Below are 21,775 nucleotides of genomic sequence, written 5' to 3'. Positions count from 1 at the left end.
CTTTCTGCTCAGCTCAACTTCTCTTGATTTCCCAACAAATTTAAAGTCCTTGGAGTTGCTCCAGTGATGTGTTCATGGACCAGATTCCCACACTTTCTCAGAGGCATGCTCATGAGGTCGTTCCAGGCCCTGGGGCAGCTGCCAGCTCTAGCGCCCTTAGCTTCTTTTCCTAGGGTGATACAAGAAAGTTCTAGGCAAGAACAAGAATGAACCGGAAGTTTTGGACCAGAGTCTTTCCCTCTAGTGTCTGATGCCCCTGTTTTGAATCACAGGGTTCAGCGGAACAGGGTGAGGATCACAGGTTGAGCCTTGGAGGTCCTGACTAGGTTTTGAGATCTCTCCTTCCACCCTGAGCCATGTATGGTTCTCATCCAGGCCATTTTAGATTCTGCATTGTTGCCCTAGAAGAAGAGCCCACACCAGAGCATGGGGGTCAGGGGCTCACCAGAGCCTACTGAGCGTGAGAGCTTGACATCTTTGCAGACCCACCTTTCACCATAAGAGTGGAGCTCACTCCTGCTCTTATGAGAGTCACCCATTCCTGAGTGAGTCAGGGTCACTCACTTGGTGACAGCTGTGGCTCGCCTTACATGAGCTAAATTGGGAGTTGGAATGTCATGCAGATGCCCCTTGTTCCCCACCCCCATGTTAAAATTAATCTCCTCTCTGGGAAGTGAGGGACAAACAGTACTGCCCATAGAGTGAACAAGAATCATTTGGGAAACAAAAGGAGAAATTTTCAGGGACAGAATCATTCAGGAAGGGAGGGACAGATAAAGCTACATGTGCCTGGCTGGGGTACAGAGCAAGGAATAAAGAGAAGTATCTGAAAACAGCTATCTGAAGACGAGGTGAATTGTTGGAGGAAGGGACAGGAGAGATAGCAGACCTATTTCAAGAGTGAGCAGTAGAAGGGACCATAAGAATCTACGGGCTGTCTAAAGTAAACGAGGAAGGGTCCAGGGGCAGTGAGGGAAGGCCAGGACTAGGGCCAAGGCCAGGGCAGGCATAATCGCTGAGGGGATGAACTTCACAGTGGGTTTCAAGCCGCTGCTAGGGGATGCACATAGCATGGACAACCTGGAGAAGCAGCTCATTTGCCCCATCTGCCTGGAGATGTTCTCCAAACCGGTGGTGATCCTGCCCTGCCAGCACAACCTGTGCCGAAAGTGTGCCAACGATGTCTTCCAGGTGGGCCAGGGATCGGGGGAGGGCAGGGCCAGGTAAAGCAGTGCAGATTTGTGGGAGACTTCTCATCAGGTCAGAGCTGAGACCAGAAGGTGATGGGGCAGAGTACTCTATGAAGTGGGTGGTGTCTGTCCTGGCGGAAGAGCAGAAGATTCGGGGTCCTAGTAGATCCCAAAGTAAGCATGAGTCAGCAACTGCTCTGCAGGCTGGCAAGGACAGCCTATGCATGCCTGGACAGCAGCTGGAAAGCTGGTATCTGCAGAAGAGAGAAGACCCCCATAGAAACTAGAAACTGGGAGGGAGGTGGTCCTACCCTAAGCTGCTTAACAATCTGTACTGGACTCTCTATTCCAGTCTAGAGTTTCAGATTTTGAGAATGATATGGAAGATTTGGAGAAAATATCAATGAGATAATGAAACATTAAAAAATAAGCCCTATGAGCACAGTCCATGATGAAAGTATTTGTATTTGAGGCCAAGCTTAGCACATCCATCTTTTGGGGCAGAGTGGGAGTGGGTAGGAGATTGGGAATTCTCCCCAACTAAAGTTCACACTTGTGCCCCACTCCAGATTGGTCAATAAAGGGGCCTGCTGGTTAAAAAGCATTGTGGTCACTTAAGTAGAGAGAATGTAGAGAAATGCAACCAGCTTTGGTTTATGTGCGGTCATGGGGCAAAGCATAGCTAATCAAATTCACAGATGTCATTTTAGCTACTGGTTTCAAAAAGAAATGCAGCATATACCAGAATGGTTTATAAATGGATTTTCTATTTTGACCTCTGCCACTGGAAGAAAGATCAGAGAAAGTAAGGGGAAAAGTTGCATACACACACACACACACACACACACCCCTTGCAAATGAAGTAAAATATCTGAATAAACCAGAGCTAGCTAGCTTAGTAGGCAGGGCAGTGTTAAGGAACATCACTAACACATATTCTTCACCTGTATCAGAATTCAGGGAGAAATGTGTTGAACGCAAATGATTTTAAAGTTAACCAAGAAAATGCTTCTTTTTTTTTTTTTTGTTCTTTGGGGCAGCATGTTTGGGAAAAAATAATGGGCTGGCTAAGTCAGGCTGTTCCATAGCTGTGCCCTGTGACCTATCCTTGGCAGTCTGCCATCTTCCTGTTGAAGCCCATTCCCATCTCCTATTCTTCTGTGTCTTAGCCTGCCGTTACATTGTTTGGCTCCAGAATATCTCAGAGCCAAGGATTTTCCCTCTCTGGGAAGGGCTGACTGCTCTGTCTGCTTATCCTGGACATCAAGTCATGTACTAGAGGCTTCGCCTTGCCCACTATTTTAGTTTTCCTCAGGCTAAGTACATTTCTGAACATCCTTCAGTCAGATGCCTAGGAGGGAATGGCAACAAGGTTTTGCCATCACTTTTCATGAATTTGTAGTGAAACATCTTTCCATTAGATCTGGAAATACATGAAAGCAAAGAGAAGTTTTGAAAGTGAAGGTAATCTGTCCTATTAAAAAAAAAAAAAAAAGCCACCAGAGTATCAAAGTACGAAGCATATAGTATCATCGGGCAGAGGGTCCCAGGGAAAAGCTCTCTGTATGGAGGCTACAGAATGTTTAAGTGGCCTCCCTTGTTCTAGTCAGTGCTCTATATCCAGGTGCACCATTTTGGTGCCTTAAAGCTCTGAAATACTGATTGGACCCAGAGAGAACTGAGACTGGGCTGAACCCTATGCAGAATGTTTGGGAAACAACATGGTTCCCAGAACTTTGAGATGGTTCTGTGGATCTGGACTGATATGTCTCTTTTAAAGTGCAGAGCACCCCTGGGCATCCCCCACCAAGGAGAAGAGTGAACAGCTCATTTCCTTGCTCTGCTTTATTTGGGGCAGCCTGGTGGGAGGCTGACCCAGTTCTTTGGCTGCACTTATGTATATACATCTCAGTAGTTCTCCCTCTGAAAGATGAGCATATTTAGTTTTTTCACACATTGCCTCCACATTTTGACAACTGTAGGCATAATCAGATTGTCTGTTTTCTAAGTATGGGAACAAGAATAAGACTTTTGGTAACTCTATCTTAAAACCACTTAGGAAGAATACCGAGAACATTGCCTAGAAAGTTAATAGAACTTATAAAAGTTACAGTGTCACACACACACACACACACTTTAAAAAATAGTATAGGAGTTTATAGCATGAAAAATGACTACCTCAGGCTCTCACTTCCCTTCTCCAAATAGAGGTAGCCATTTCCAATTTTCTTGGGTACCCTCCCAGAGATTTTCCATGGATAGGTCCACCTATGTTTGTGTGTTTAAATTACACTCATTGTCCTACATCTGCTTTTGTTCACTTACTCTTTCTGTAGTTGTTCCATCTGCACACATTCAGATCCGCATTTTCATTTTAAAATGGCTGCAGAAGTGTGCCTGGGTGGCTCAGTCTGTTAAGCTTCTGACTCTTGATTGTGGCTCAGGTCATGATCTCAGGATCATGAGATCAAAACCCTGTGTGAGGTTGAGCCTGGGTCCTGCTTGAAATTCTCTTTCTTCCTCTCCCTCTGCCTCTCCCTGCCCTTCCCCCACTCTCGCTCTATAAATAAATAAATAAATGGTTGCATAGTGTTCCATTGTTATGATTGGACTGCAGTCTATTTAAATCAGTCCTCTGAAACATTTAGATGGTGTCCAGTGTTTTGCTGTCCTAAAAACTGCTGTGATGGACAACAAACAAGAATTTTAGGGTATTGTGGGGCACCTTGCTGACTCAGTTGGTAGAGCATGAGATCTTGATCTTGATCTCGGGGTTGTGAGTTCAAGCCCACGTTGGGTACAGAGGTTACTTAAACATTAAATTTTTTTTAAATAAAAGAAGTTTAGAGAATTGTGATTTTATAACATCGGGTTAATTAGAGAGCCAGGAAAAAAATCTGGAAAGTTAAAACTTTTAATTGAAAATGTTGAACAGTATTAAGGGTTTGGGAGAAAATCATCCAGAATCCTACCTCCCCCAACACAGTGATTTTCACATTTGTGTATTACTTTCAAGCTCCTGTGGCCATGCATATCTTTATATAGCTGCCATCACAATTTAACTAGTTTTATTTAGAACTGTAATACTTCTCTCCCTCACTCTGAATTTAAAGGGAAAAGACACCGAAATATCACATTAACCCCCTCTAATTTCTCCCTCCCTCTTTCTCCACACTTGCACCCACTCAGCTACCAAGCACTTTGACTAGAGGAAAGCTGTTGGTGTGGGAATTTGACACAAACATCTTCCCATGCGTTTCTGTATTTGTAAACTCTATTCACTCCTAAACTCCTTTAAGCAAGCCTTCAGTTTATTTTTATACCTGCCCCCACTTCACTGTGGGCACTTGTTTATGAGCTGCAACCTGTTGTAATTTAACAGACAACCAGAAGGCCTTAGAAGAAGGTTGTTGAGGAACAGCTTTTCTGGAAGGTGTCCATTTAGGGAGAGATTTGCAGATATGAGCATACGAAGAAAAGGGCCACCTGCCCTAATAAGGGGCAGCCTGGGAAAGCTATGACTTCTGTTTCACTCCACCCTGAAATCTAATTCCTTATCGGTTCATTGTAAAGACCTGCTGTCATCAAGGAGAGGCCCATCTCCTGAGGGCACCAGGACCTCCGGAGCCCAACCATGGCAGGTCTCCTTTATGAGAAATCAGTTCACTGAGAGTTTGTGAATGCCATTTACCTTGTAGCAGAGTTAAGGATCTTGCTTACTTGATGGAAGAAACTTACTTAATGGAGAACAAAAACCTAGACTGAGACTAGCTCCTGGGTTCTGATCCCACCAGCTTCTTCCTTTCTTGTCATGTGATGTCAATTGGGCTATTTTACCTCTCAAGCCTGTTGACATATAGATTCAAAGGATGCTTTAACATCCTTGTAATTCTAACAATCTGATTTCACAAATTCAAGAAACCTTATTATGGATTTCTTTTTTTTTTAAGTTTATTCGCTAATTTTTTTAGTAATCTCTATACCCATCATGGGGCTCGAACTCACATTACTGAGATCAAGAGTAGCATGCTCTTCTGACTAAGCCAGCCAGCCACCCCTGGATTTTCCTTTTTAAAGCATTTTTTATTCTGTTACCAGTGTCCTAACTTTGACTCACTCTTCTGCTTTTCAATCTTCCTTCCAGCCAGTCTCCTGTCACAGAGCCTTGGTGCCAGGCTCTTTGCTAGGTCAGGCAGAGCCAGCCCTCCACTAAGAATCCCTCTCCTACCCACAGCTCAGCTTTTGCCGACATCTGAATTATTCCAAGACTCTTCAATATTTTTCCAAATGTCTGGTCTTCTGTCTACCATTTTCCTGTGGTTTCTCCAGTATACTCTGAAGATCTGGCTCAGAAGACCTGCATGGGGGATCTCTGGGTGGCGCAGCGGTTTGGCGCCTGCCTTTGGCCCAGGGCGCGATCCTGGAGCCCAGGATCGAATCCCACATCGGGCTCCCAGTGCATGGAGCCTGCTTCTCCCTCTGCCTGTGTCTCTGCCTCTCTCTCTCTGTGACTATCATAAATAAATAAAAATTAAAAAAAAAAAAAAAAAGAAGACCTGCATGGTCCACTATTCATCATTGGCCAGATCACCATTTTGGGGAGATAGCCTCCAGATCAGCAGGGGGAAGGGCAGAGGGAGAGGGAAAAGGCAGGTTCCCTGCTGAGCAAGGAGCCTGGTGTGTGGCTCAATGTAGGGCTCTATCCCAGGCCCCTGGGATCATGACTTGAGCCGAAGGCAGGTGCCAAACCATTCAAGCCACCCAGGCACCGCTAGATGGAACATTTCTATTAGATGCTATGAAACATTACCAAAAAAAAAAAAAAAAAAAGGGAAGTACCATATAGCCTAAAAGACATCTCTCGGCATGTATGCCACACGAAAGCCTTGAACATAGCCTAGAATTAAATTCTATTTATTTACTCCATTCCATTTCATCCTCCACAGTAGAGAAAGAATAGTTATTTCATGTCCTGTAGTTCTATGTGGTCATATACTCTTAGGATTGTTAACAAGTCTTTGTGCAATGCTTTATCACTTACAGAGTACGTTCACATGAGTGATTCCATTTGAGTTAGATAGAATGGATGTGATTTCCATTTTATAGGGAGAGCTGGACACAGCTTATAGACATACAAACAGAGGGACAGAGCAGGGACATAAATCTAGGTCTTCTATTTCCTAGAGTCTCTACACATCATCTCATTGGCACAGGAAATTTTTCTCTATGGGACTGACTTTCTTGTGAAAATGTAAGATCTCAGGAAAGAACAAAGACATTTCTGTGTGCAATAGAGCCCATCAGTTATTTTTTCAGTCCTTTTTTGAGTTAAGTACAGGTCTATTGCCATATGCCTCTACACAATTGTTTACAAAAGTTTATATCTTAAAGAAGATGTTAATTCAAAGATGCATTATATCCAGTGTAGTTTATTGAGTTCAGAGCAGGTCTATTCCCTGTACTTCTACACAGTCATCTACAAAAACTTGTATCTTTTTTTTTTACTGTTTTTATTTTAATTCCAGTTAACATACAGTGTTATTTCTTAGTCTTGAAATAGATAAACAGAAGCAGAAGATGGGATTTTGCTAACTTGCTATTAGTCAGTTGAGAGATCGTTAGTCCAATGTAGAGACGATCAGCTATGAAGTTATCGTAAGCATGTTGCCGTCCACACCTTAGTATGTGAGATTCCTGTGTGTGGTGAGACCATGTAGAACTTACAATCAGAGCAGGAAGTAATCTATTTTTGGGCCATGGACCCCTTTGTCAGTTTGTAAAGCCTGTGGGCCCTAAAGGCAATGTCTGTGGCTTATGTAAGAAAAATATTTTTAAATGCATAAAATATAACTCCTATGATTTTAAAGACACTGGATCATATTAGAACACAGCATGCATTCTCATACATTCTCAACAGGGCTGATATTGCCCCAAGTATATCCACAGCATTAGAATTTCTTGTTATGATTTTATTTTAAAATTTTTATTTAGTTTTTACTTTCATGTAAAAGTTCTCCCCAACTTCATTGAGATATAATTGACAAAATTATACATATTTGACATGTGCAAATTTAAGGATTTGATATTGCGAAATAATCACCATAACCAAGTGACTTAACATATCCATTCCCTCACATAGTTACCACTGTGTGTATGGTGTACTGCTCTCTTAGCAGTTGCCAAGTATACAATATACCATGACTAATTCCAGTCACCATGCTATACATCAGATCTCCAGAACTGATTCATCTTATAATGGAAAGTGTGCACCCTTTGACCAGAATCTTCTCATTTCCCCCAATACTGGGAACCACCTTTCTACTCTATGCTTCTATGAGTTTCGCTTTTGTAGATTTTTGGCACTAAAATTTAATGGGGGAAGGAATTGATATCGGGGGCAGGGAATATCTTAAAAGATTCCTAGAAGGAGCAGTAATGAATACAAGCTTGAGAAGCACTGGAATAAATTACCAGAGTAATTAGAACATGTTTGATAGAGTAATGTATGTGCTTCTGGATTAACATATTAAATCACTAGATCAAGCAGTGGGCTTCAAGTAGTTTAGAAGTAGTGATAAGCGTAAATTATTTTTGGATATTTGAGCAACAACAATAATGTGATATGAAAATGCCTGTGATTTCTGTGGGCAACAAAATACCACTAAAACTACTGTGGTTTGTTGCTTACCTCTATAACCTAGGAAATGCCCAGTTTCTGCTAAAGGCTAGTGAAAATCAAGGTGTGATTTTTTTTTTTTTTTTTTTTTTTTTTTTTTGTCATCCGTGTTTACAGAAATCTAGTCAAGGATCTTTGGGGGCTGCATTCCCCAAGTTAAATACTCTTGCATTTCAGGCACCAGCATCTTCCCAAGTATCAGGCTTGAAATGCCTGAATAGTCTTTGACTTTCTCTTCTGCCCCTGACCTAACCATGTCTATGTGAATGGTCAGCCCTACTGATCTACCTCTGGCATCCCTCATCTTTCCAAGATAACTCAGGGAGGGGGTAGGCCCATGACTTGCTTTGACTATGGCACTTGCTTCCCAATTGATCTGTGCCTTTAACCTCTCTCTCTCTTCACACCTATCTAAATTACCTCGCCTAGATTAATATTCACTCTCATTTTCTCTCCTAGTTCAGAAACCTTGCCTACAAAATTAAGTTCAGATCTTTACCCTTGAATTCAAAGCCCTCTGATTTTACCATAATTTTTAAAAAATAAAATTTAAAAGGGATGCTTGGGTGGTTCAGTCCATTAAGCATCTAACCCTTGCTTTCAGCTCAGATCATAATCTCATGGGTCATGAGATTGAGCCCTGCATCGGGCTCTGTGCTCAATGGGAGTCTGCTTGAGGAGTCTCTCCCTCTGCCCTCTCCCCAATCTCTCTCTTTCTCTCTCTCTAAAATAAATAAAATTGGGATGCCTGGGTGGCTCAGCGGTTGAGTGTCTGCCATTGGCTCTGGGTGTCATCCCAGAATTCCAGGATCGAGTCCCACATCAGGCTTTTCACAGGGAGCCTGCATCTCCCTCTGCCTATGTCTCTGTATCTCTCATGAATAAAGTCCTTTAAAAATAATAATAAATAATAAAATAAATAAAATATCTAAAAAAATTAATAAATAACATTTGAAAGCCCTTCATTTAAAAACTTACCTTTCTAGCTGCCCCCCCCCCCCCATGTCTCCACAGTTTGTAGTTTAAAATCCTATAGTCTCTCTGGTCTCCTAAAACTCTTTACTACCTAGCTGTCTGCTACCTGTGTACTGTCTTCAAATGGTAGTTCTTGAACATCCCCTCCCTTGAACCACCATGGTTCTTTACAGTTCTAGTGGTTTATCTTCGTGGTTTTTATGGCACTCTGGCGCCCCCTTTCCAGTCATGTCAGGACTGAGCATTGCATTTTTTAATATTTTATTTTATTTTTTCTTAAGTACCACATCCGACGTGGTGCTGGAACTCAACCCCAAGATCAAGAGTCGTATGCTCCACCAACTGAGCCAGTAGGCACCCCGAATTTTTAAAAAGTAAAAGTTCTTTTTCAAACCTCAAAGTCTTTTTTTTTTTTTTTAAAGATTTTATTTATTTATTCATAGAGACACACAGAGAGAGAGGCAGAGACACAGGCAGAGGGAGAAGCAGGCTTCATGCAGGGAGCCCGACATGGGACTCGATCCCGGGTCTCCAGGATCAGGCCCTGGGCTGAAGGCAGGCGCCAAACCGCTGAGCCACCTGGGCTGCCCAGCCTCAAAGTCTTTGTACAAAATTTGGAAATTATAAAAAAAAGGAAGGAATAACCCACAATTCTATCACTCAGTAATAATTATTGAAAAAATATTTAACTTTTATTTTTATGCATTTTAAAAGTGATTCCCTATTGAGTGACATTTGAGAAATGTAGATGAATACAAAGAAGAAAATTTTTATTTATTTATTTTTTAAAGATTTTATTTATTTATTCATAGAGACAGAGAGAGAGAGAGGCAGAGGAGAAGCAGGCATCATAGGGAGAGCCTGATGTGGGACTGGATCCAGGGTCTCCAGGATCACACCCTGGGCTGCAGGCGGCGCTAAACCACTGCACCACCAGGGCTGCCCAGAAGAAAATTTTTAAATCACCCATTTCAAAATTGGGATCCTATTTATAAATTTATATCCTACTTTTTTCATTTAAAATCATAACATGAAAAAAAAATAAAAATAAAATCCTAACATGAGTATCTCCCCGGGCTATGAAGAACTGTGCTAAAGATAATTGCATAATAATTCCATAACTTGTTTAATTGTTCTTCTACTGTCAAATAACCAGTATATTTCCAATATGAAAATAAATTATTATTTATTATGATTACAAAAATAGTACAGGTGTATTATATAAAATTCAAACCTCATAGATAATACAAGTGATAGAACATGTAAATCCATCTAAACACACTAGGACTATTTCAGAGATGGGATTTCAGGAACTACTTATATCTGACAGCAAGAGGGTCCTCCATGGATAGCTATGGGGAGGCACAAACAAGAGAGACCTTGGATCACAGGAGTCAAAGTTAGAGATAGTGGCCTCAGTGGTGTGAGAGGGCAAGGTTGTTATAAAAACCACCAGCTCCCTTCCCCGTCTCACAGACAGATACCCTCACAGGTCAGGGTATCTGAAATTCTTTTTTTTTTTTTTTAAGATTTTATTTATTTATTCATGAGAAATACAGAGAGAGAGGCAGAGACACAGGCAGAGGGAGAAGCAGGCTCCCTGCAGGGAGCCTGATGGGGAACTCCATCCGAGGACCCTGGGATCATGACCTGAGTGGAAAGCAGGTGCTCAACCACTGAGCCACCCAGGTGCCCTGGCATCTGAAATTCTTAACCATATTATATCCATCAAGGCCCATTGCTCAGGGAACCTCAGCCTTTGGAGGAGGTGCTAAGTGCAGATCCTTCTTTTTAGATATGAGGAGATTGAGACCCTGAGAGAAATTGTTTTCCTAAGGTCATAAATGGCAAATCCAAATCCAGATCTTCAGATCATTGCTACTTTTCATTTATTGTGCTGCTTTAAATGCCTTCTGTTAAAATATAGAAATGATGGGGTGTCTGGGTGGCTCAGTGAGTTAAGCATCTGCCTTTGGCTCAGGTCATGATCCCAGGGTCCTGGCTCCCTGCTCAGCAGGGAGCTTGTTTCTCTCTCTCCCTCTGCTTGTGCTCTCTTGCTCTCCCAAATAAATAAAATCTTTAAAAATAATAATAAAATATAGAAATATTACCAAGAAAGGGTAACAATTTTATCCATATATCCAGTATAGATGACTTTCTCAAAATAATCACCCAGCATTTGAAAAAAAAAAAAAAAAAGGGGGACATGAGACAAGTTTCGATTGAGGAGGGAGTCAGGAAAGGGTTAGAGTGACTCCCCAGATTTCATTCTCGTTTTGCCTTCCTAATTTTTGCCATAGCTGTGTACCACCTGTGCTATGATTGATTATTTCTCTTAAAAGGACTCACTTTTGAAGCGTATTAAATATTTACTTGATCTTCATTCTAAATGACAAAATCCTCGAAAAATCACTAGCTATATGGACTGGTTATTTTTTCTAATATGCACAAAATAAATACATGAAAATTTTCAGTGTCCATCCTTATACCACCTAAAATCTTCATGCTTTTCATCAGTATGTATACCATACTTGGGGAAACACTGAGCTAGCTCACAGATAACACAGAGTGGGACTCCAAGCAACATGAATGTGCCAAGAATTAAAGAGCATGGAAAACCCAAAAGATAAACTTAACTGGGGGATCCCTGGGTGGCTCAGTGGTTTAATGCCTGTCTTTGGCCCAGGGCATGACCCTGGAGTCCCAAGATCGAGTCCCAAGATCGAGTCCCAAGATCGAGTCCCAAGATCGAGTCCCACATCAGGCTTCCTGCATGGAGCCTGCTTCTCCCTCTGCCTGTGTCTCTACCTCTGTGTGTGTGTGTGTGTCTCTCAGGAATAAAAAAATAAAAATATTTAAAAAAAAGATAAACTCAGCTATTTCATTATTAGTCACATTTAGCCGTAATGTGAAAGGGTGCACGTGTGCGCTCACACACAAACGCAGACACACACACATATGCATGCCAGGGACTGACTAGCAAAGGATATGGGGCATGGAGGTGGGTAGAGGAAACAGTGCTGAAGCAATCACAGAAAGGAGGGGATGCCCTGGAGCTTAAGAGGAAAGCCAGCCAGCTCACCCAGGTAGGATATGACAGGAGGACCTGAGCTTTGGCAGGAGACTATGGGACCCGTGGATGGCTGGGAAACCTGTGGTGGGCTGTGGTACCTACTCCAGGGAGCAGCACCAGCCAAACTGCAAAGAAGGCAGAGGTGTGACCCCCTCCCTACTACCTGCTATTGAGCTCTCCAGCTCTCCAGAAAGGTGCTCTTCAAACAAAGGATTTAGATTGGACTTGCTGAAACCGATTGTCTTTCAGACCCCTGGGTCCCAAGAGAATGGCAGTGATTAGCCAATGGGATGAGCTGCTAAAATGTCTTTACAGGCAGGGCAAGTGGGGAAGAGGTAGTGTGCTTTCTGGTCCACCTGAGTCTGAAGGGTTTTTTAAAAAAAATTTTTAGGGGCACTTAGGTGGCTCAGTGGTTAAGCACCTGAATTCTTGTTTGGGCTCATCAGTGATCTCATGGAATTGTGATCTCATGGGGTCTCAAGATTGAGCACTCAGCAGGGGATCTACTTGGGGATTCTCTCTCTGCTCCTCCCCTCACTCTCTCTCTCCCCTTCTCTCCAATGAGTAAATCTTTTAAAAAACAACAATAAAAAAACCAACCTACTTTTTAAAGATTGTGGCACAATGCATAATATATGTTTATCATCTTAACTATTCTTTAGTTTGTAGTTCAATGTCATTAACTATATTCACATTGTTGTATAACCATTCCAAACTGAAACTCTGTACCCACTAAAATAACAACCCACTGCCACACTCCCTAGGCCCTGGCAACCCCCATCCTACTTTTTATCTCTGTGAATTTGACTATTTCAGGTACCTCATATAAGAGGGATCATGCAATATTTGTCCTTTCGTGATAGGCTGATTTCACCTAGCACAATGTCCTCAAGGGTGACCCATACCGTACCATGTAGTCCTGATTACTTTTATCCTGCTATTTTCCACTACCATCTATGTGACTTCTATCAGCGTCATGCATTCTACTTCCCACTATAGTGTCAAATGTGGATTTTGTTTCTATGCTGATAAGATATTTTACATGATTTCTTAATTCTGCCAGTTCAATTCTCTTCTCTAGCTCTGATCACTTATAGCTCTTCTTTAAAAAAAAAAAAAAAGTATTTATTTATTTATTTATTTATTTATTTATTTATTTATTTATTTATTTATTTATAGAGCATGAGAGAGAGTGCACACACACAGGGTGTGGGTGGTGGCAAGGAGCAGAGGGAAAGAGACAAGAAAACTCAGCATAAAGCCCAGAGCCAGATGCGGGGCTCAACCACACAACCCTGAGATTATGATCTGAACTGAAATTAAGAGTCAGCCACTTTAGCCAACTGAGCCACCCAGTGCCCCTTTACTTACATCTCTTCTTTAATCAAAGAGACTATGTTTTCTTTATTTCTTTAAAAAGGTTAGACTGAGTTTCTTTTTTCTTTTTTTTTTTTTTGAAAGAGTTTCTTAGAGCAATTCTTCCGAAATATTCTTCCTCTGTCCTTTGCTTGTCATGCCTCTTTTTCCTTTCTTTTTTTTTTTTAATTTATTATCTTGGCTTATATCTCCTATTGGATCCTTTCTGCTTGCCATTCCTCTTTGAATAGGGGTAGTTCTATTTGAGGCTGAGGGTGAATCCTTTACTCAACCCTCTGTTTACCTTGGCTTTCTTCCACTGTTCACTTAAATCTAAACTGGCTAGCTAGATATTATCATTGATTTGCAATCTCTGTTTAGTCCTTTGGCTTCTTTGGTGAATTAGAGGGGTATGACCTGGATTAGTAGGCAATTGAGTGTCTCAGTTTGGTTCTGTTGCCTCAGAACACTTTTCACACATAATCTGAGGAACTGTCTCTCGGGGGGGCATGTGGAAATCCATGGGAGGAAGTCTCCCTGAGATTTGAGCTATTTCCTTTCCTTTTCACAGACAAATAGGTCATTCTGGTTGCAAGCTGGGCCCTTATCTTGCTTTGTTGGGTTTGGGTTTGATGGCTCATATTTTGTTTATCTCTGCTCAAATAACATCAGTCCACAGTTGCACAGCTGACTTACATTGTTTTTCCTTTCCTTTATGAAGGGTTGGTTAAACAGATTCACTAAAATCTGTTTAGCCTGAGATTCAGAGAGGCAAATGTTAGCTCTGGGCATCATTCTTCAGGTGGCCTCAATTTTATTGCATCTGACAATGTGGTATATTGATTTTTAGGGTGGACTCTGGGGTCAGAGTGCTTGAGTTCAAATATTGGTTCTGCCACCCATTATCTGATGACCGTGAGCAATTGATTTAACATCTCTCGGCTACAATTTCCTATCTTTGAAATGCAGCTAATAGTAGTACCTATTTCATAAGGTTGATAAGAGGCTTAAATGAGTTAATACAAATGAAAGGACTTAGAGCAAAACCTGGCATAAAGTATGTGCCCAATTAGCCACTGTTACTATAGCTCCTATAGTCCAAGTGAGGGAGTAAATGTTCATTTTCTCCACCATATTTACAAGAAATTCTTGAGGGTTAAATTCAGTGATGCCTGGGAAGCCCATAGCGTGGTGCTCAATACATAATAGGCCCTCAAAACATGTGTCAAATGTTAAATAATGAGTATGGAGAAAGGGGGGAGACAGTGTGGGAGGAAAATAGGTGAAAGACACTACTCAGAAGTTTGTGCTCTGCCCTAAGACTTTAGAATATTGCCCCCTTTCCAGCCATTCAAACATTCACTGAGCACCTTCAGATGCTAGCCACCAGTTCCAGCCATTCAAACATTCACTGAGCACCTTCAGATGCTAGCCACCAGCTAATCAAAGAGAAGTAAGATCCCTCCAGGGTTAGGGTTCTCCCAACACATCCTTACTCACTTGTATTATAAATAATGAAAGCTAATTGTATTAAGCAAAAGCCAGGTGTTCTTACACTTTAACCCATTCCCTAAACTAAACTCAGCAGTATTGATACAATTCTAGCTATGGAGAAGGACAAAGGCACAGACACAACCTTGGATAATCTCAAATTAAACCATTTGGCTTTATGATGGCCTGAAGTGTTAACTTCTTATAATTTACAAGAAATCCCCCCAAAATGTGACATTTGTGGCATGCCAGTCACTCTTGCCAAGACAGGTTTGCGCACTTCACAGGAGCCACATTTCCTGCCTTGTCTACATCTCTTGCTTTTAAAGGTTCAAACAAGACCATGGACTTGGATGCCCTCTATGTATTCTGGGTGCTGTCACACACACATAAGGGGCCCTCTGGCTGATAACCAGTATAAGGATTTGGAGAATTTCATCAAACTCACCCACAGGAAATACATCTAAATTTTCAAAGTCATAGGTGACTATTTTCTTCATTACTCTCTCTGAGTCCATGGTCTTCCAGCCAGTCAAGACTAGGTCCTCCAGTAAATGACAGAAAACCCAAAATAGCACTGGCTTAAGGAAGCTAAAAATGTGTTTCTTCTCTCAAGCAGAAATATAGGTAGGCACTCCAGGACTGCTTCATCAGAGACTCACTTCTTTTATCTTGTTGCCATTGTCATCATGTGACTACCTCCTGGCTCAACATGGCTGCTTCAACTTGAGCCATTCCATCTTCATTCCAGCCAGCAGGAAGGAGAAAAGAGTAGGCGGTGCCCCTCCCATTATAGACACTTCCTAGAAATGGCACAAAACATTGCTATCTACATCCCAGAATGCAGTCGCCTGGTCACACTCAGCTGGAAGGGAGGCTTGCACACACAGCCTTTATTCCATGTGTCTTGGTTAAAAAATTCAGAGGCTCTATTATTGAGGACAAGGTGAATATGGAAGAACAAGAAGTCTCTGCCAGTCTCTTATCTCTGCTGCTGTCCATAGTGGACTCTTTTGTCTTCTCTGAAGACCAGCTTTTCTGTTCACACTTTCTGACCTCTCCCACTTTCCACTTCCACTTGCACAAGACTACAGGTGGCCACAGTCAACTTTTTGCCTAACTCCACAGGTCTTTTCAGTTTCAAAGCTGCAAGTGGTCTAGCCACGGCCACTTCCCAGTTTCAATTCCAAATTCTGGAGAGCAAATTTGATTGGTTCTGCTTGGATCAGGTGATCACTTTCTCAACTCTGAGCCAATCATCTGTGGCCTGGACCGTGGCAGGGTTCTTGCTTTTAGGATGGGATGGAGCAAGTTCTCTTAGAGGTGTAAGTGATGACCATCTCTTGTAAATCTTCCTTCTGAGCTCACTCTTTTTTTTTTTTTTTTAATTTTTATTTATTTATGATAGTCACAGAGAGAGAGAGAGAGAGAGAGAGGCAGAGACATAGGCAGAGGGAGAAGCAGGCTCCATGCACCGGGAGCCCGACGTGGGATTCCATCCTGGGTCTCCAGGATTGCGCCCTGGGCTGAAGGCAGGCGCCAAACCGCTGCGCCACCCAGGGGTCCCTGAGCTCACTCTTATCATACATAATACCCAGCTTGCTGGATGTAGTTGTCAGTTTGCTGGGTTTGCTTGCCTTTAGGGCAGGGATGTGTTTGTTTATATCTTATCCCCAGGGCTTCACAATTACCTGGCATGCTTAATATTTGTTGTAGAATAAATAATTCAATCTAGTCCTTAATTTTACAGAGATTGAATGCTTGCTCAAATTTACACAGTAGAACAGTGTTAGGGGCAGCAGTCCTGACTCAGTCTCTAAAATAGTTTCCTAGAATTACCCAGCATGACATGGCTTGTGTGCCCCATAGTTCAGCATTTGTTTCAACTTCCCTGCCAACGGCTCCAGAGAATCTCCCCCAGATGTGGTCCAAGAGAGCCTCAGGAGGACATCGCCTGCACCACAGAATCCATTTCCAATCTTGGCCTTCCTGTCAACATCAGTGTCTCCCCACATGTGCAAGCTGGGCCTCTTTGAAGAGATTCCATCCTGACTGGGCCTTTACCAAAGTTAGGCTCTGGGTGCAGGGATACTTAAGAAGTAATGAGGCAACAGTGGGAAATAAGATCTCCATGGCTACCCATCTGAGCTGCTCTCAGAGGAGGAAGGCCCCGCCATTGGAAAGAGCTGATGTCTCCTCTTCCACCATTCTCCTGCACCTCAGCCCTTTCCTGACCTTTCCTCCTGCCTCCTCCCTGTTCCCTCATGCCTGCCTCACTGCCTGTTCTCTCATGCTACTTGTCTCTATAGGCCTCGAACCCTCTGTGGCAATCCCGGGGCTCCACCACTGTGTCTTCAGGAGGCCGTTTCCGCTGCCCATCTTGCAGGCATGAGGTTGTCCTGGACAGACATGGTGTGTATGGCCTGCAGCGAAACCTGCTAGTAGAGAACATTATTGACATTTACAAGCAGGAGTCTTCCCGGTGAGCTGTTGGGACCTCTTGTCTCTCTAAGGAGCAGGGCCTGGGACACAGAGGGGGAACTCATCAGCCAAAGGGGAAGGGCTGAAATGACCAGCCTGTTTCTTTAGTTTAGAGATAAGAGTGCCGGACCCTAGGAGGGGGAAGGACTTGCCCCAGGTCACCCAGCTCAGGGGTCTCTGATCCTGGTCATGCTTCCCTTGCACCCTCTCCAGCTGGGGAGTGGCTGGTGGTCCACCAGCAAAGTCCTTGCCAGCCCTCTGTGACGTCCTGCCCTGTGAGACTTCCTTGCCCCCTGGAATAGAGGCTGTTCTCGAATCTAGCTCTTTGTATTCCTCTAATGAAGAGCACTATGGAAGTCACTCACCTGCTCAGCCCCAGCCCCAGCCCCAGCTGTGACTGGTAGCTGGCAAAGGCTGAAGAGAAGGTATTCCTGGGGCCCCACAATCGTAGGACCCACCTCTCTCCAGCCTGGCCCCTGACCCTTGACCCTTCTGCCACCCTGCCCGCTCCCCTCCAGGCCACTGCACTCCAAGGCCGAGCAGCACCTCATGTGTGAGGAGCACGAAGAGGAGAAGATCAATATCTACTGCCTGAGCTGTGAAGTGCCCACCTGCTCTCTCTGTAAGGTCTTCGGTGCCCACAAGGACTGTGAGGTGGCCCCACTGCCCACCATTTACAAACGTCAGAAGGTATCAAGCAGTGGAGGGAGCAGGCATGGTGGGGCTGGGGACAGTGAACAGGGTCTCCAACTTCAGCCTCTCATTCCACTTGGTTTTAAAGGCTGGCAGATCAGGGCTACAGTCCCAGCTCTATGCATGACTCAGTGTGACCTTAGGTAAGTCACTCGACCTCTCTGACCCTGACTTTCCTCACTTATAAAATGAGGGTGAAAATGCCAACTTGTAAAGTTATTTTAAGGATACAATTAGATGGATACAAGCAACTTCAGTTTGGCAGCCTAGATACTCTCCAGGCCCTCTCACTACCACACAACTACATTTGACATAAAACATAATTTTAAAACTATATCAGTGGGGCACCCGTGTGGCTCAGTCGGTTGAGCATCTGACTCTTGATTTCAAATCAGGTCATGATTTCAGTGTTGTGAGATCAAGCTGCATGTTGGGCTCCATGCTCTACTTTGAGATCCTCTCCCTCTGCCCCTCCCCCTAGTCTCTCTCTCTCATGAACAAAATGAATCTTTTAAAAAAGGGAAATAAAAATTATATCAGAGGACAAATGTTGGCAGTACTCCTGAGCTAGACAGCTGAGACTATGCCTCCAGACTCCTGAAAGGTGGACACCTGAACTGAAGACCTCCACAAATCTTGGGTTAAACTGGAATCTCAGGAACTAAGGTAGTCAGATGTGCCACCGGCTTTTGACAAAAGCAAATGCAGAATCTGCGTGGAGGAAACCCACCCAATTTAGGCTCTTAGGGTTTCCTTAGATTAAGAACAACAAAATATTAATTCAAAAGTGAAGATACAGAAAGAAGTGTACCTGAGTGAAGTCGGTAGAAACCAAAATTAGAGATTAGACCTCTGAGGAATTCAGATATTGGAAATATTAAAGAATTGGGAATTACTGTGCATAAAATGATTTCTTAAAAGGATGGAATAAAACCTTAGCAATAATAGATTGCCAAACATGCAGATTTAACAAAGAGCCAAATAGAGCTTTTAAAAATGAAAATGTGATTGTTGAAATAAGACATCCAAAGGGTAAATTAAATGACAGATTCCTCTGAAGAAAGAATTAGCAAACAGGAAGGCAGGCCTGAAAAAGTAGCCTAGGATGCAGCACTGGGAGATAAGAAGGATGAGCACATATGTCTCCTCAGAGTCACAGAATGAGCAAATAAAGAGAATGGAGATGAGGTAATAGTATCCTAAGGAATAATTACGAAGAATTTTTCTGAATTGATGGAAGGCGTGAATCTACAGACGAAGCATTTAGTCCAGGGCCTGGCAATTGGTGGATATTTGGCAAATGTCTGTCCCTTTCTCATTTGTTGATGGAGGCCCTCCTCTTTCCATCTCCTTCCAGAATCCACAAATGTGCTTTCACACTTCTTGGACAGTACCAAGCCACTAGATCTCTGGAATAGCTACACTGCTGGTGGAGTGGAGGGACAGTCCTCTCCTAGGCAGCCCTGGCTGGGGTGGGAAGGGTACAGCTCTAGACAGGGTCCTCCAGCTCTAAGTGCTGGCCTGTGTGTGTGGCAGAGCGAGCTCAGTGATGGCATCGCAATGCTGGTGGCAGGCAACGACCGTGTGCAAGCAGTGATCACACAGATGGAGGAAGTGTGCCAGACCATCGAGGTGAGTCTGGGTTGGGAGAGAGGGGAAATTTCTGGGTTCCTCGTGGAGGAGGGAATCACAATTAGTGGGATATGCTTAGCCAAGCTACTAGGTTTGAGTTCCCAGGGTAGCTCCGTGACTTTGGTCCAGTTACTTCACTTCTCTATGCTTTGTTTTAAACATATAAAATAATGATAATGAGAATAATATGATGGCTACCTCACTGGATATTTTTGAGAATTAAATGAGATAATATAAGTAAAAACTAGGACCAGAGATACTTCTGAACTCCTTTAAAATATTGTATTTGCTAAAGAGAGAAAATCTCAAGTTTTCACAAGAAAAAAATTGTAACTATATGTAATGATAGATAACTAGACTTGTGATCATTTCACAATATGTACAAATATGATCATTTCACAATATGTACATTTCACTACATTGTACATCTGAAACTAATATAATGCTAAAAGTCAATTATATCCCAATTTTTAAAAATCTTGTAATTGGTATTACTGAAAAGACCTGGGTTATCAGCAGCCCGTGGCTATGGGTGGGGTACTTTCCTTCCTGTCTGTGCCGCCTGTTTACTGGGGAGTGGGACAAGTAGGTGCGTGCTCTCCCAGCTAGAAATCTTATCCTTGCTCCGCTCTTTCAGGACAACAGCCGGAGGCAGAAGCAGCTGCTTAACCAGAGGTTCGAGGCCCTGTGCTCCGTGCTGGAGGAGCGCAAGGCCGAGCTGCTGCAGGCGCTGGCCCGCGAGCAGGAGGAGAAGCTGCAGCGCGTCCGGGGCCTCATCCGCCAGTATGGAGACCACCTAGAAGCCTCCTCTAAGCTCGTGGAGTCCGCCATCCAGTCCATGGAGGAGCCACAGATGGCGCTGTACCTCCAGGTGGGCGCTGGGGGAGGGAGGGAGGCCGCAGAGTGGCGGCAGTGGGGGCCTTGGCACCAGGAGGGCTGGGCTCCAGTCTTACCTCTGGCAGCCAACTGCCCCACGGCCTCGGGCAAGTCACCCAGTCTGAGTCTGTTTTCTCCTCAACGACCCGGGATATGCATCCGCGCCTACCGCGCAGGACTGTGGGCGCCAGCAATGGGACTTTGCCAGCGCTTGGCGCGGTGCTTACGCTCACCCTCCCTTCTTCCCTGCAGCAGGCCAAGGAGCTGATCAATAAGTGAGTAGGCGGAGCGGGAGAGGCAAAGAGGGGCTGCCTGGGCTCGGCTGCCCCGCAGAGCGGGTTGAGGGTGCTGCGGCGACTCCAGCTGAGCGGCTGCCGCGCCGCAGGGTCGGGACAATGTCGAAAGTGGAGCTGGCAGGACGGCCAGAACCGGGCTATGAAAGCATGGAGCAGTTCACCGTGAGCGTGGAGCACGTGGCCGAAATGCTGAGGACCATCGACTTCCAGCCCGGTGAGGGAGTGAGGATGGGAGGGGGCGGCGGGCGCTGGGACTGGGCGTCCCGAGGCGACGCGGGGAAGGGGGACGGGGGACGGGGGACGGGGACGGGGGCGGGGGGGGGGTCGCGGCCAGAGAAGCAGGGACTCCACCTCACGGGGTCTTCCTGGGGGACAGGCGCTTCCGGGGAGGAAGAGGATGAGGAGGTGGCATTGGACGGGGAAGAGGGCAGCGCAGGGCCGGAGGAAGAGCGGCCGGATGGGCCGGAAGGTGAGTGTGGCCCGAGGGGCCTGGCGGGGCTGGCTCGACGCCCCGGGCCCCTCTGCAGTGAGGCCGCCCTGCGGCACCAGCGATCTTTGGTGGCCTCCCCACCCCCAGCGGGAGGGGCGCCCCCTAGCGCGCGTGCAGAAGTACACTCTCTTTCCCACCAGCCTTTCCTCTGGGGCTTTGGGAGACCAGGTTGGGTCGGGAGGTAGAGGAGAAAGCCACGTGGCTGGGGGAGAAGGGGCGAGCTGGGGTTCGGAGCTGCCTTGTTCCTCTGGAACGCCCGCCCACCGAGCTTTCTTTCCCAGGCACTGGCGGGCACTGAGCTGCTCCCTGTTGGGGAGCCCGCGCACCGGGGCCTGGCGCTGGGGTCGCGGAGGACCTGCTCAGAGACCGCTGCGCCACCCAGCTCGGCGCCCAGCCGCGGGGGAGGGGCTCAATAAAGGGCTAATGTGTTCAGACCCGCAGCTCCTTTCACTGCTCACTCTCAGTCTCGGCTTCCGAGTGACCCCATCACCATCCTGCCCTTCTCCGGATCCGGGCCCATTTGAGGGACGGAAGTGGAATGACCCC

General features: G+C 44.7%; 1 protein-coding gene across 2 annotated transcripts; it reads left to right on the top strand.

Annotated features, from left to right (window-relative positions):
* Positions 1 to 661: 661 nt before the first annotated feature.
* Positions 662 to 21,663, top strand: TRIM54 (tripartite motif containing 54). 2 transcript variants are annotated; one of them, XM_077915966.1, is made up of 9 exons: positions 662 to 1,191; positions 17,071 to 17,243; positions 17,761 to 17,932; positions 19,472 to 19,567; positions 20,205 to 20,438; positions 20,699 to 20,718; positions 20,829 to 20,953; positions 21,116 to 21,208; positions 21,511 to 21,663. In XM_077915966.1, exons 1-9 carry the CDS (start codon positions 1,024 to 1,026, stop codon positions 21,525 to 21,527), a joined length of 1,098 nt encoding a protein of 365 aa, XP_077772092.1. In that variant the 5' UTR covers positions 662 to 1,023; the 3' UTR covers positions 21,528 to 21,663. The 2 variants fall into 2 exon arrangements, with proteins under 2 accessions (XP_077772092.1, XP_077772091.1); XM_077915965.1 differs by having other exon boundaries at positions 20,696 to 20,718.
* The last annotated feature ends 112 nt before the right edge of the window (positions 21,664 to 21,775 follow it).

Source organism: Canis aureus, chromosome 12, assembly GCF_053574225.1.
Source record: "Canis aureus isolate CA01 chromosome 12, VMU_Caureus_v.1.0, whole genome shotgun sequence".
In the NCBI taxonomy this organism is placed as follows: Eukaryota; Metazoa; Chordata; class Mammalia; order Carnivora; family Canidae; genus Canis; species Canis aureus.
Note: the sequence above shows the minus strand (reverse complement) of the source record. Positions and strands in the feature narration are given on the sequence as shown.

What these genes read in the sequence shown, in the direction of transcription:
- TRIM54 (XM_077915965.1), top strand. Translation starts at nt 1,024, where the DNA reads ATGAACTTCACAGTGGGTTTCAAGCCGCTGCTAGGGGATGCACATAGC. An exon ending in AAGTGTGCCAGACCATCGAG is followed by an intron (nt 19,568 to 20,204) that starts GTGAGTCTGGGT and finishes CCGCTCTTTCAG; the next exon opens with GACAACAGCCGGAGGCAGAA. An exon ending in GCCAAGGAGCTGATCAATAA is followed by an intron (nt 20,719 to 20,828) that starts GTGAGTAGGCGG and finishes GCCGCGCCGCAG; the next exon opens with GGTCGGGACAATGTCGAAAG.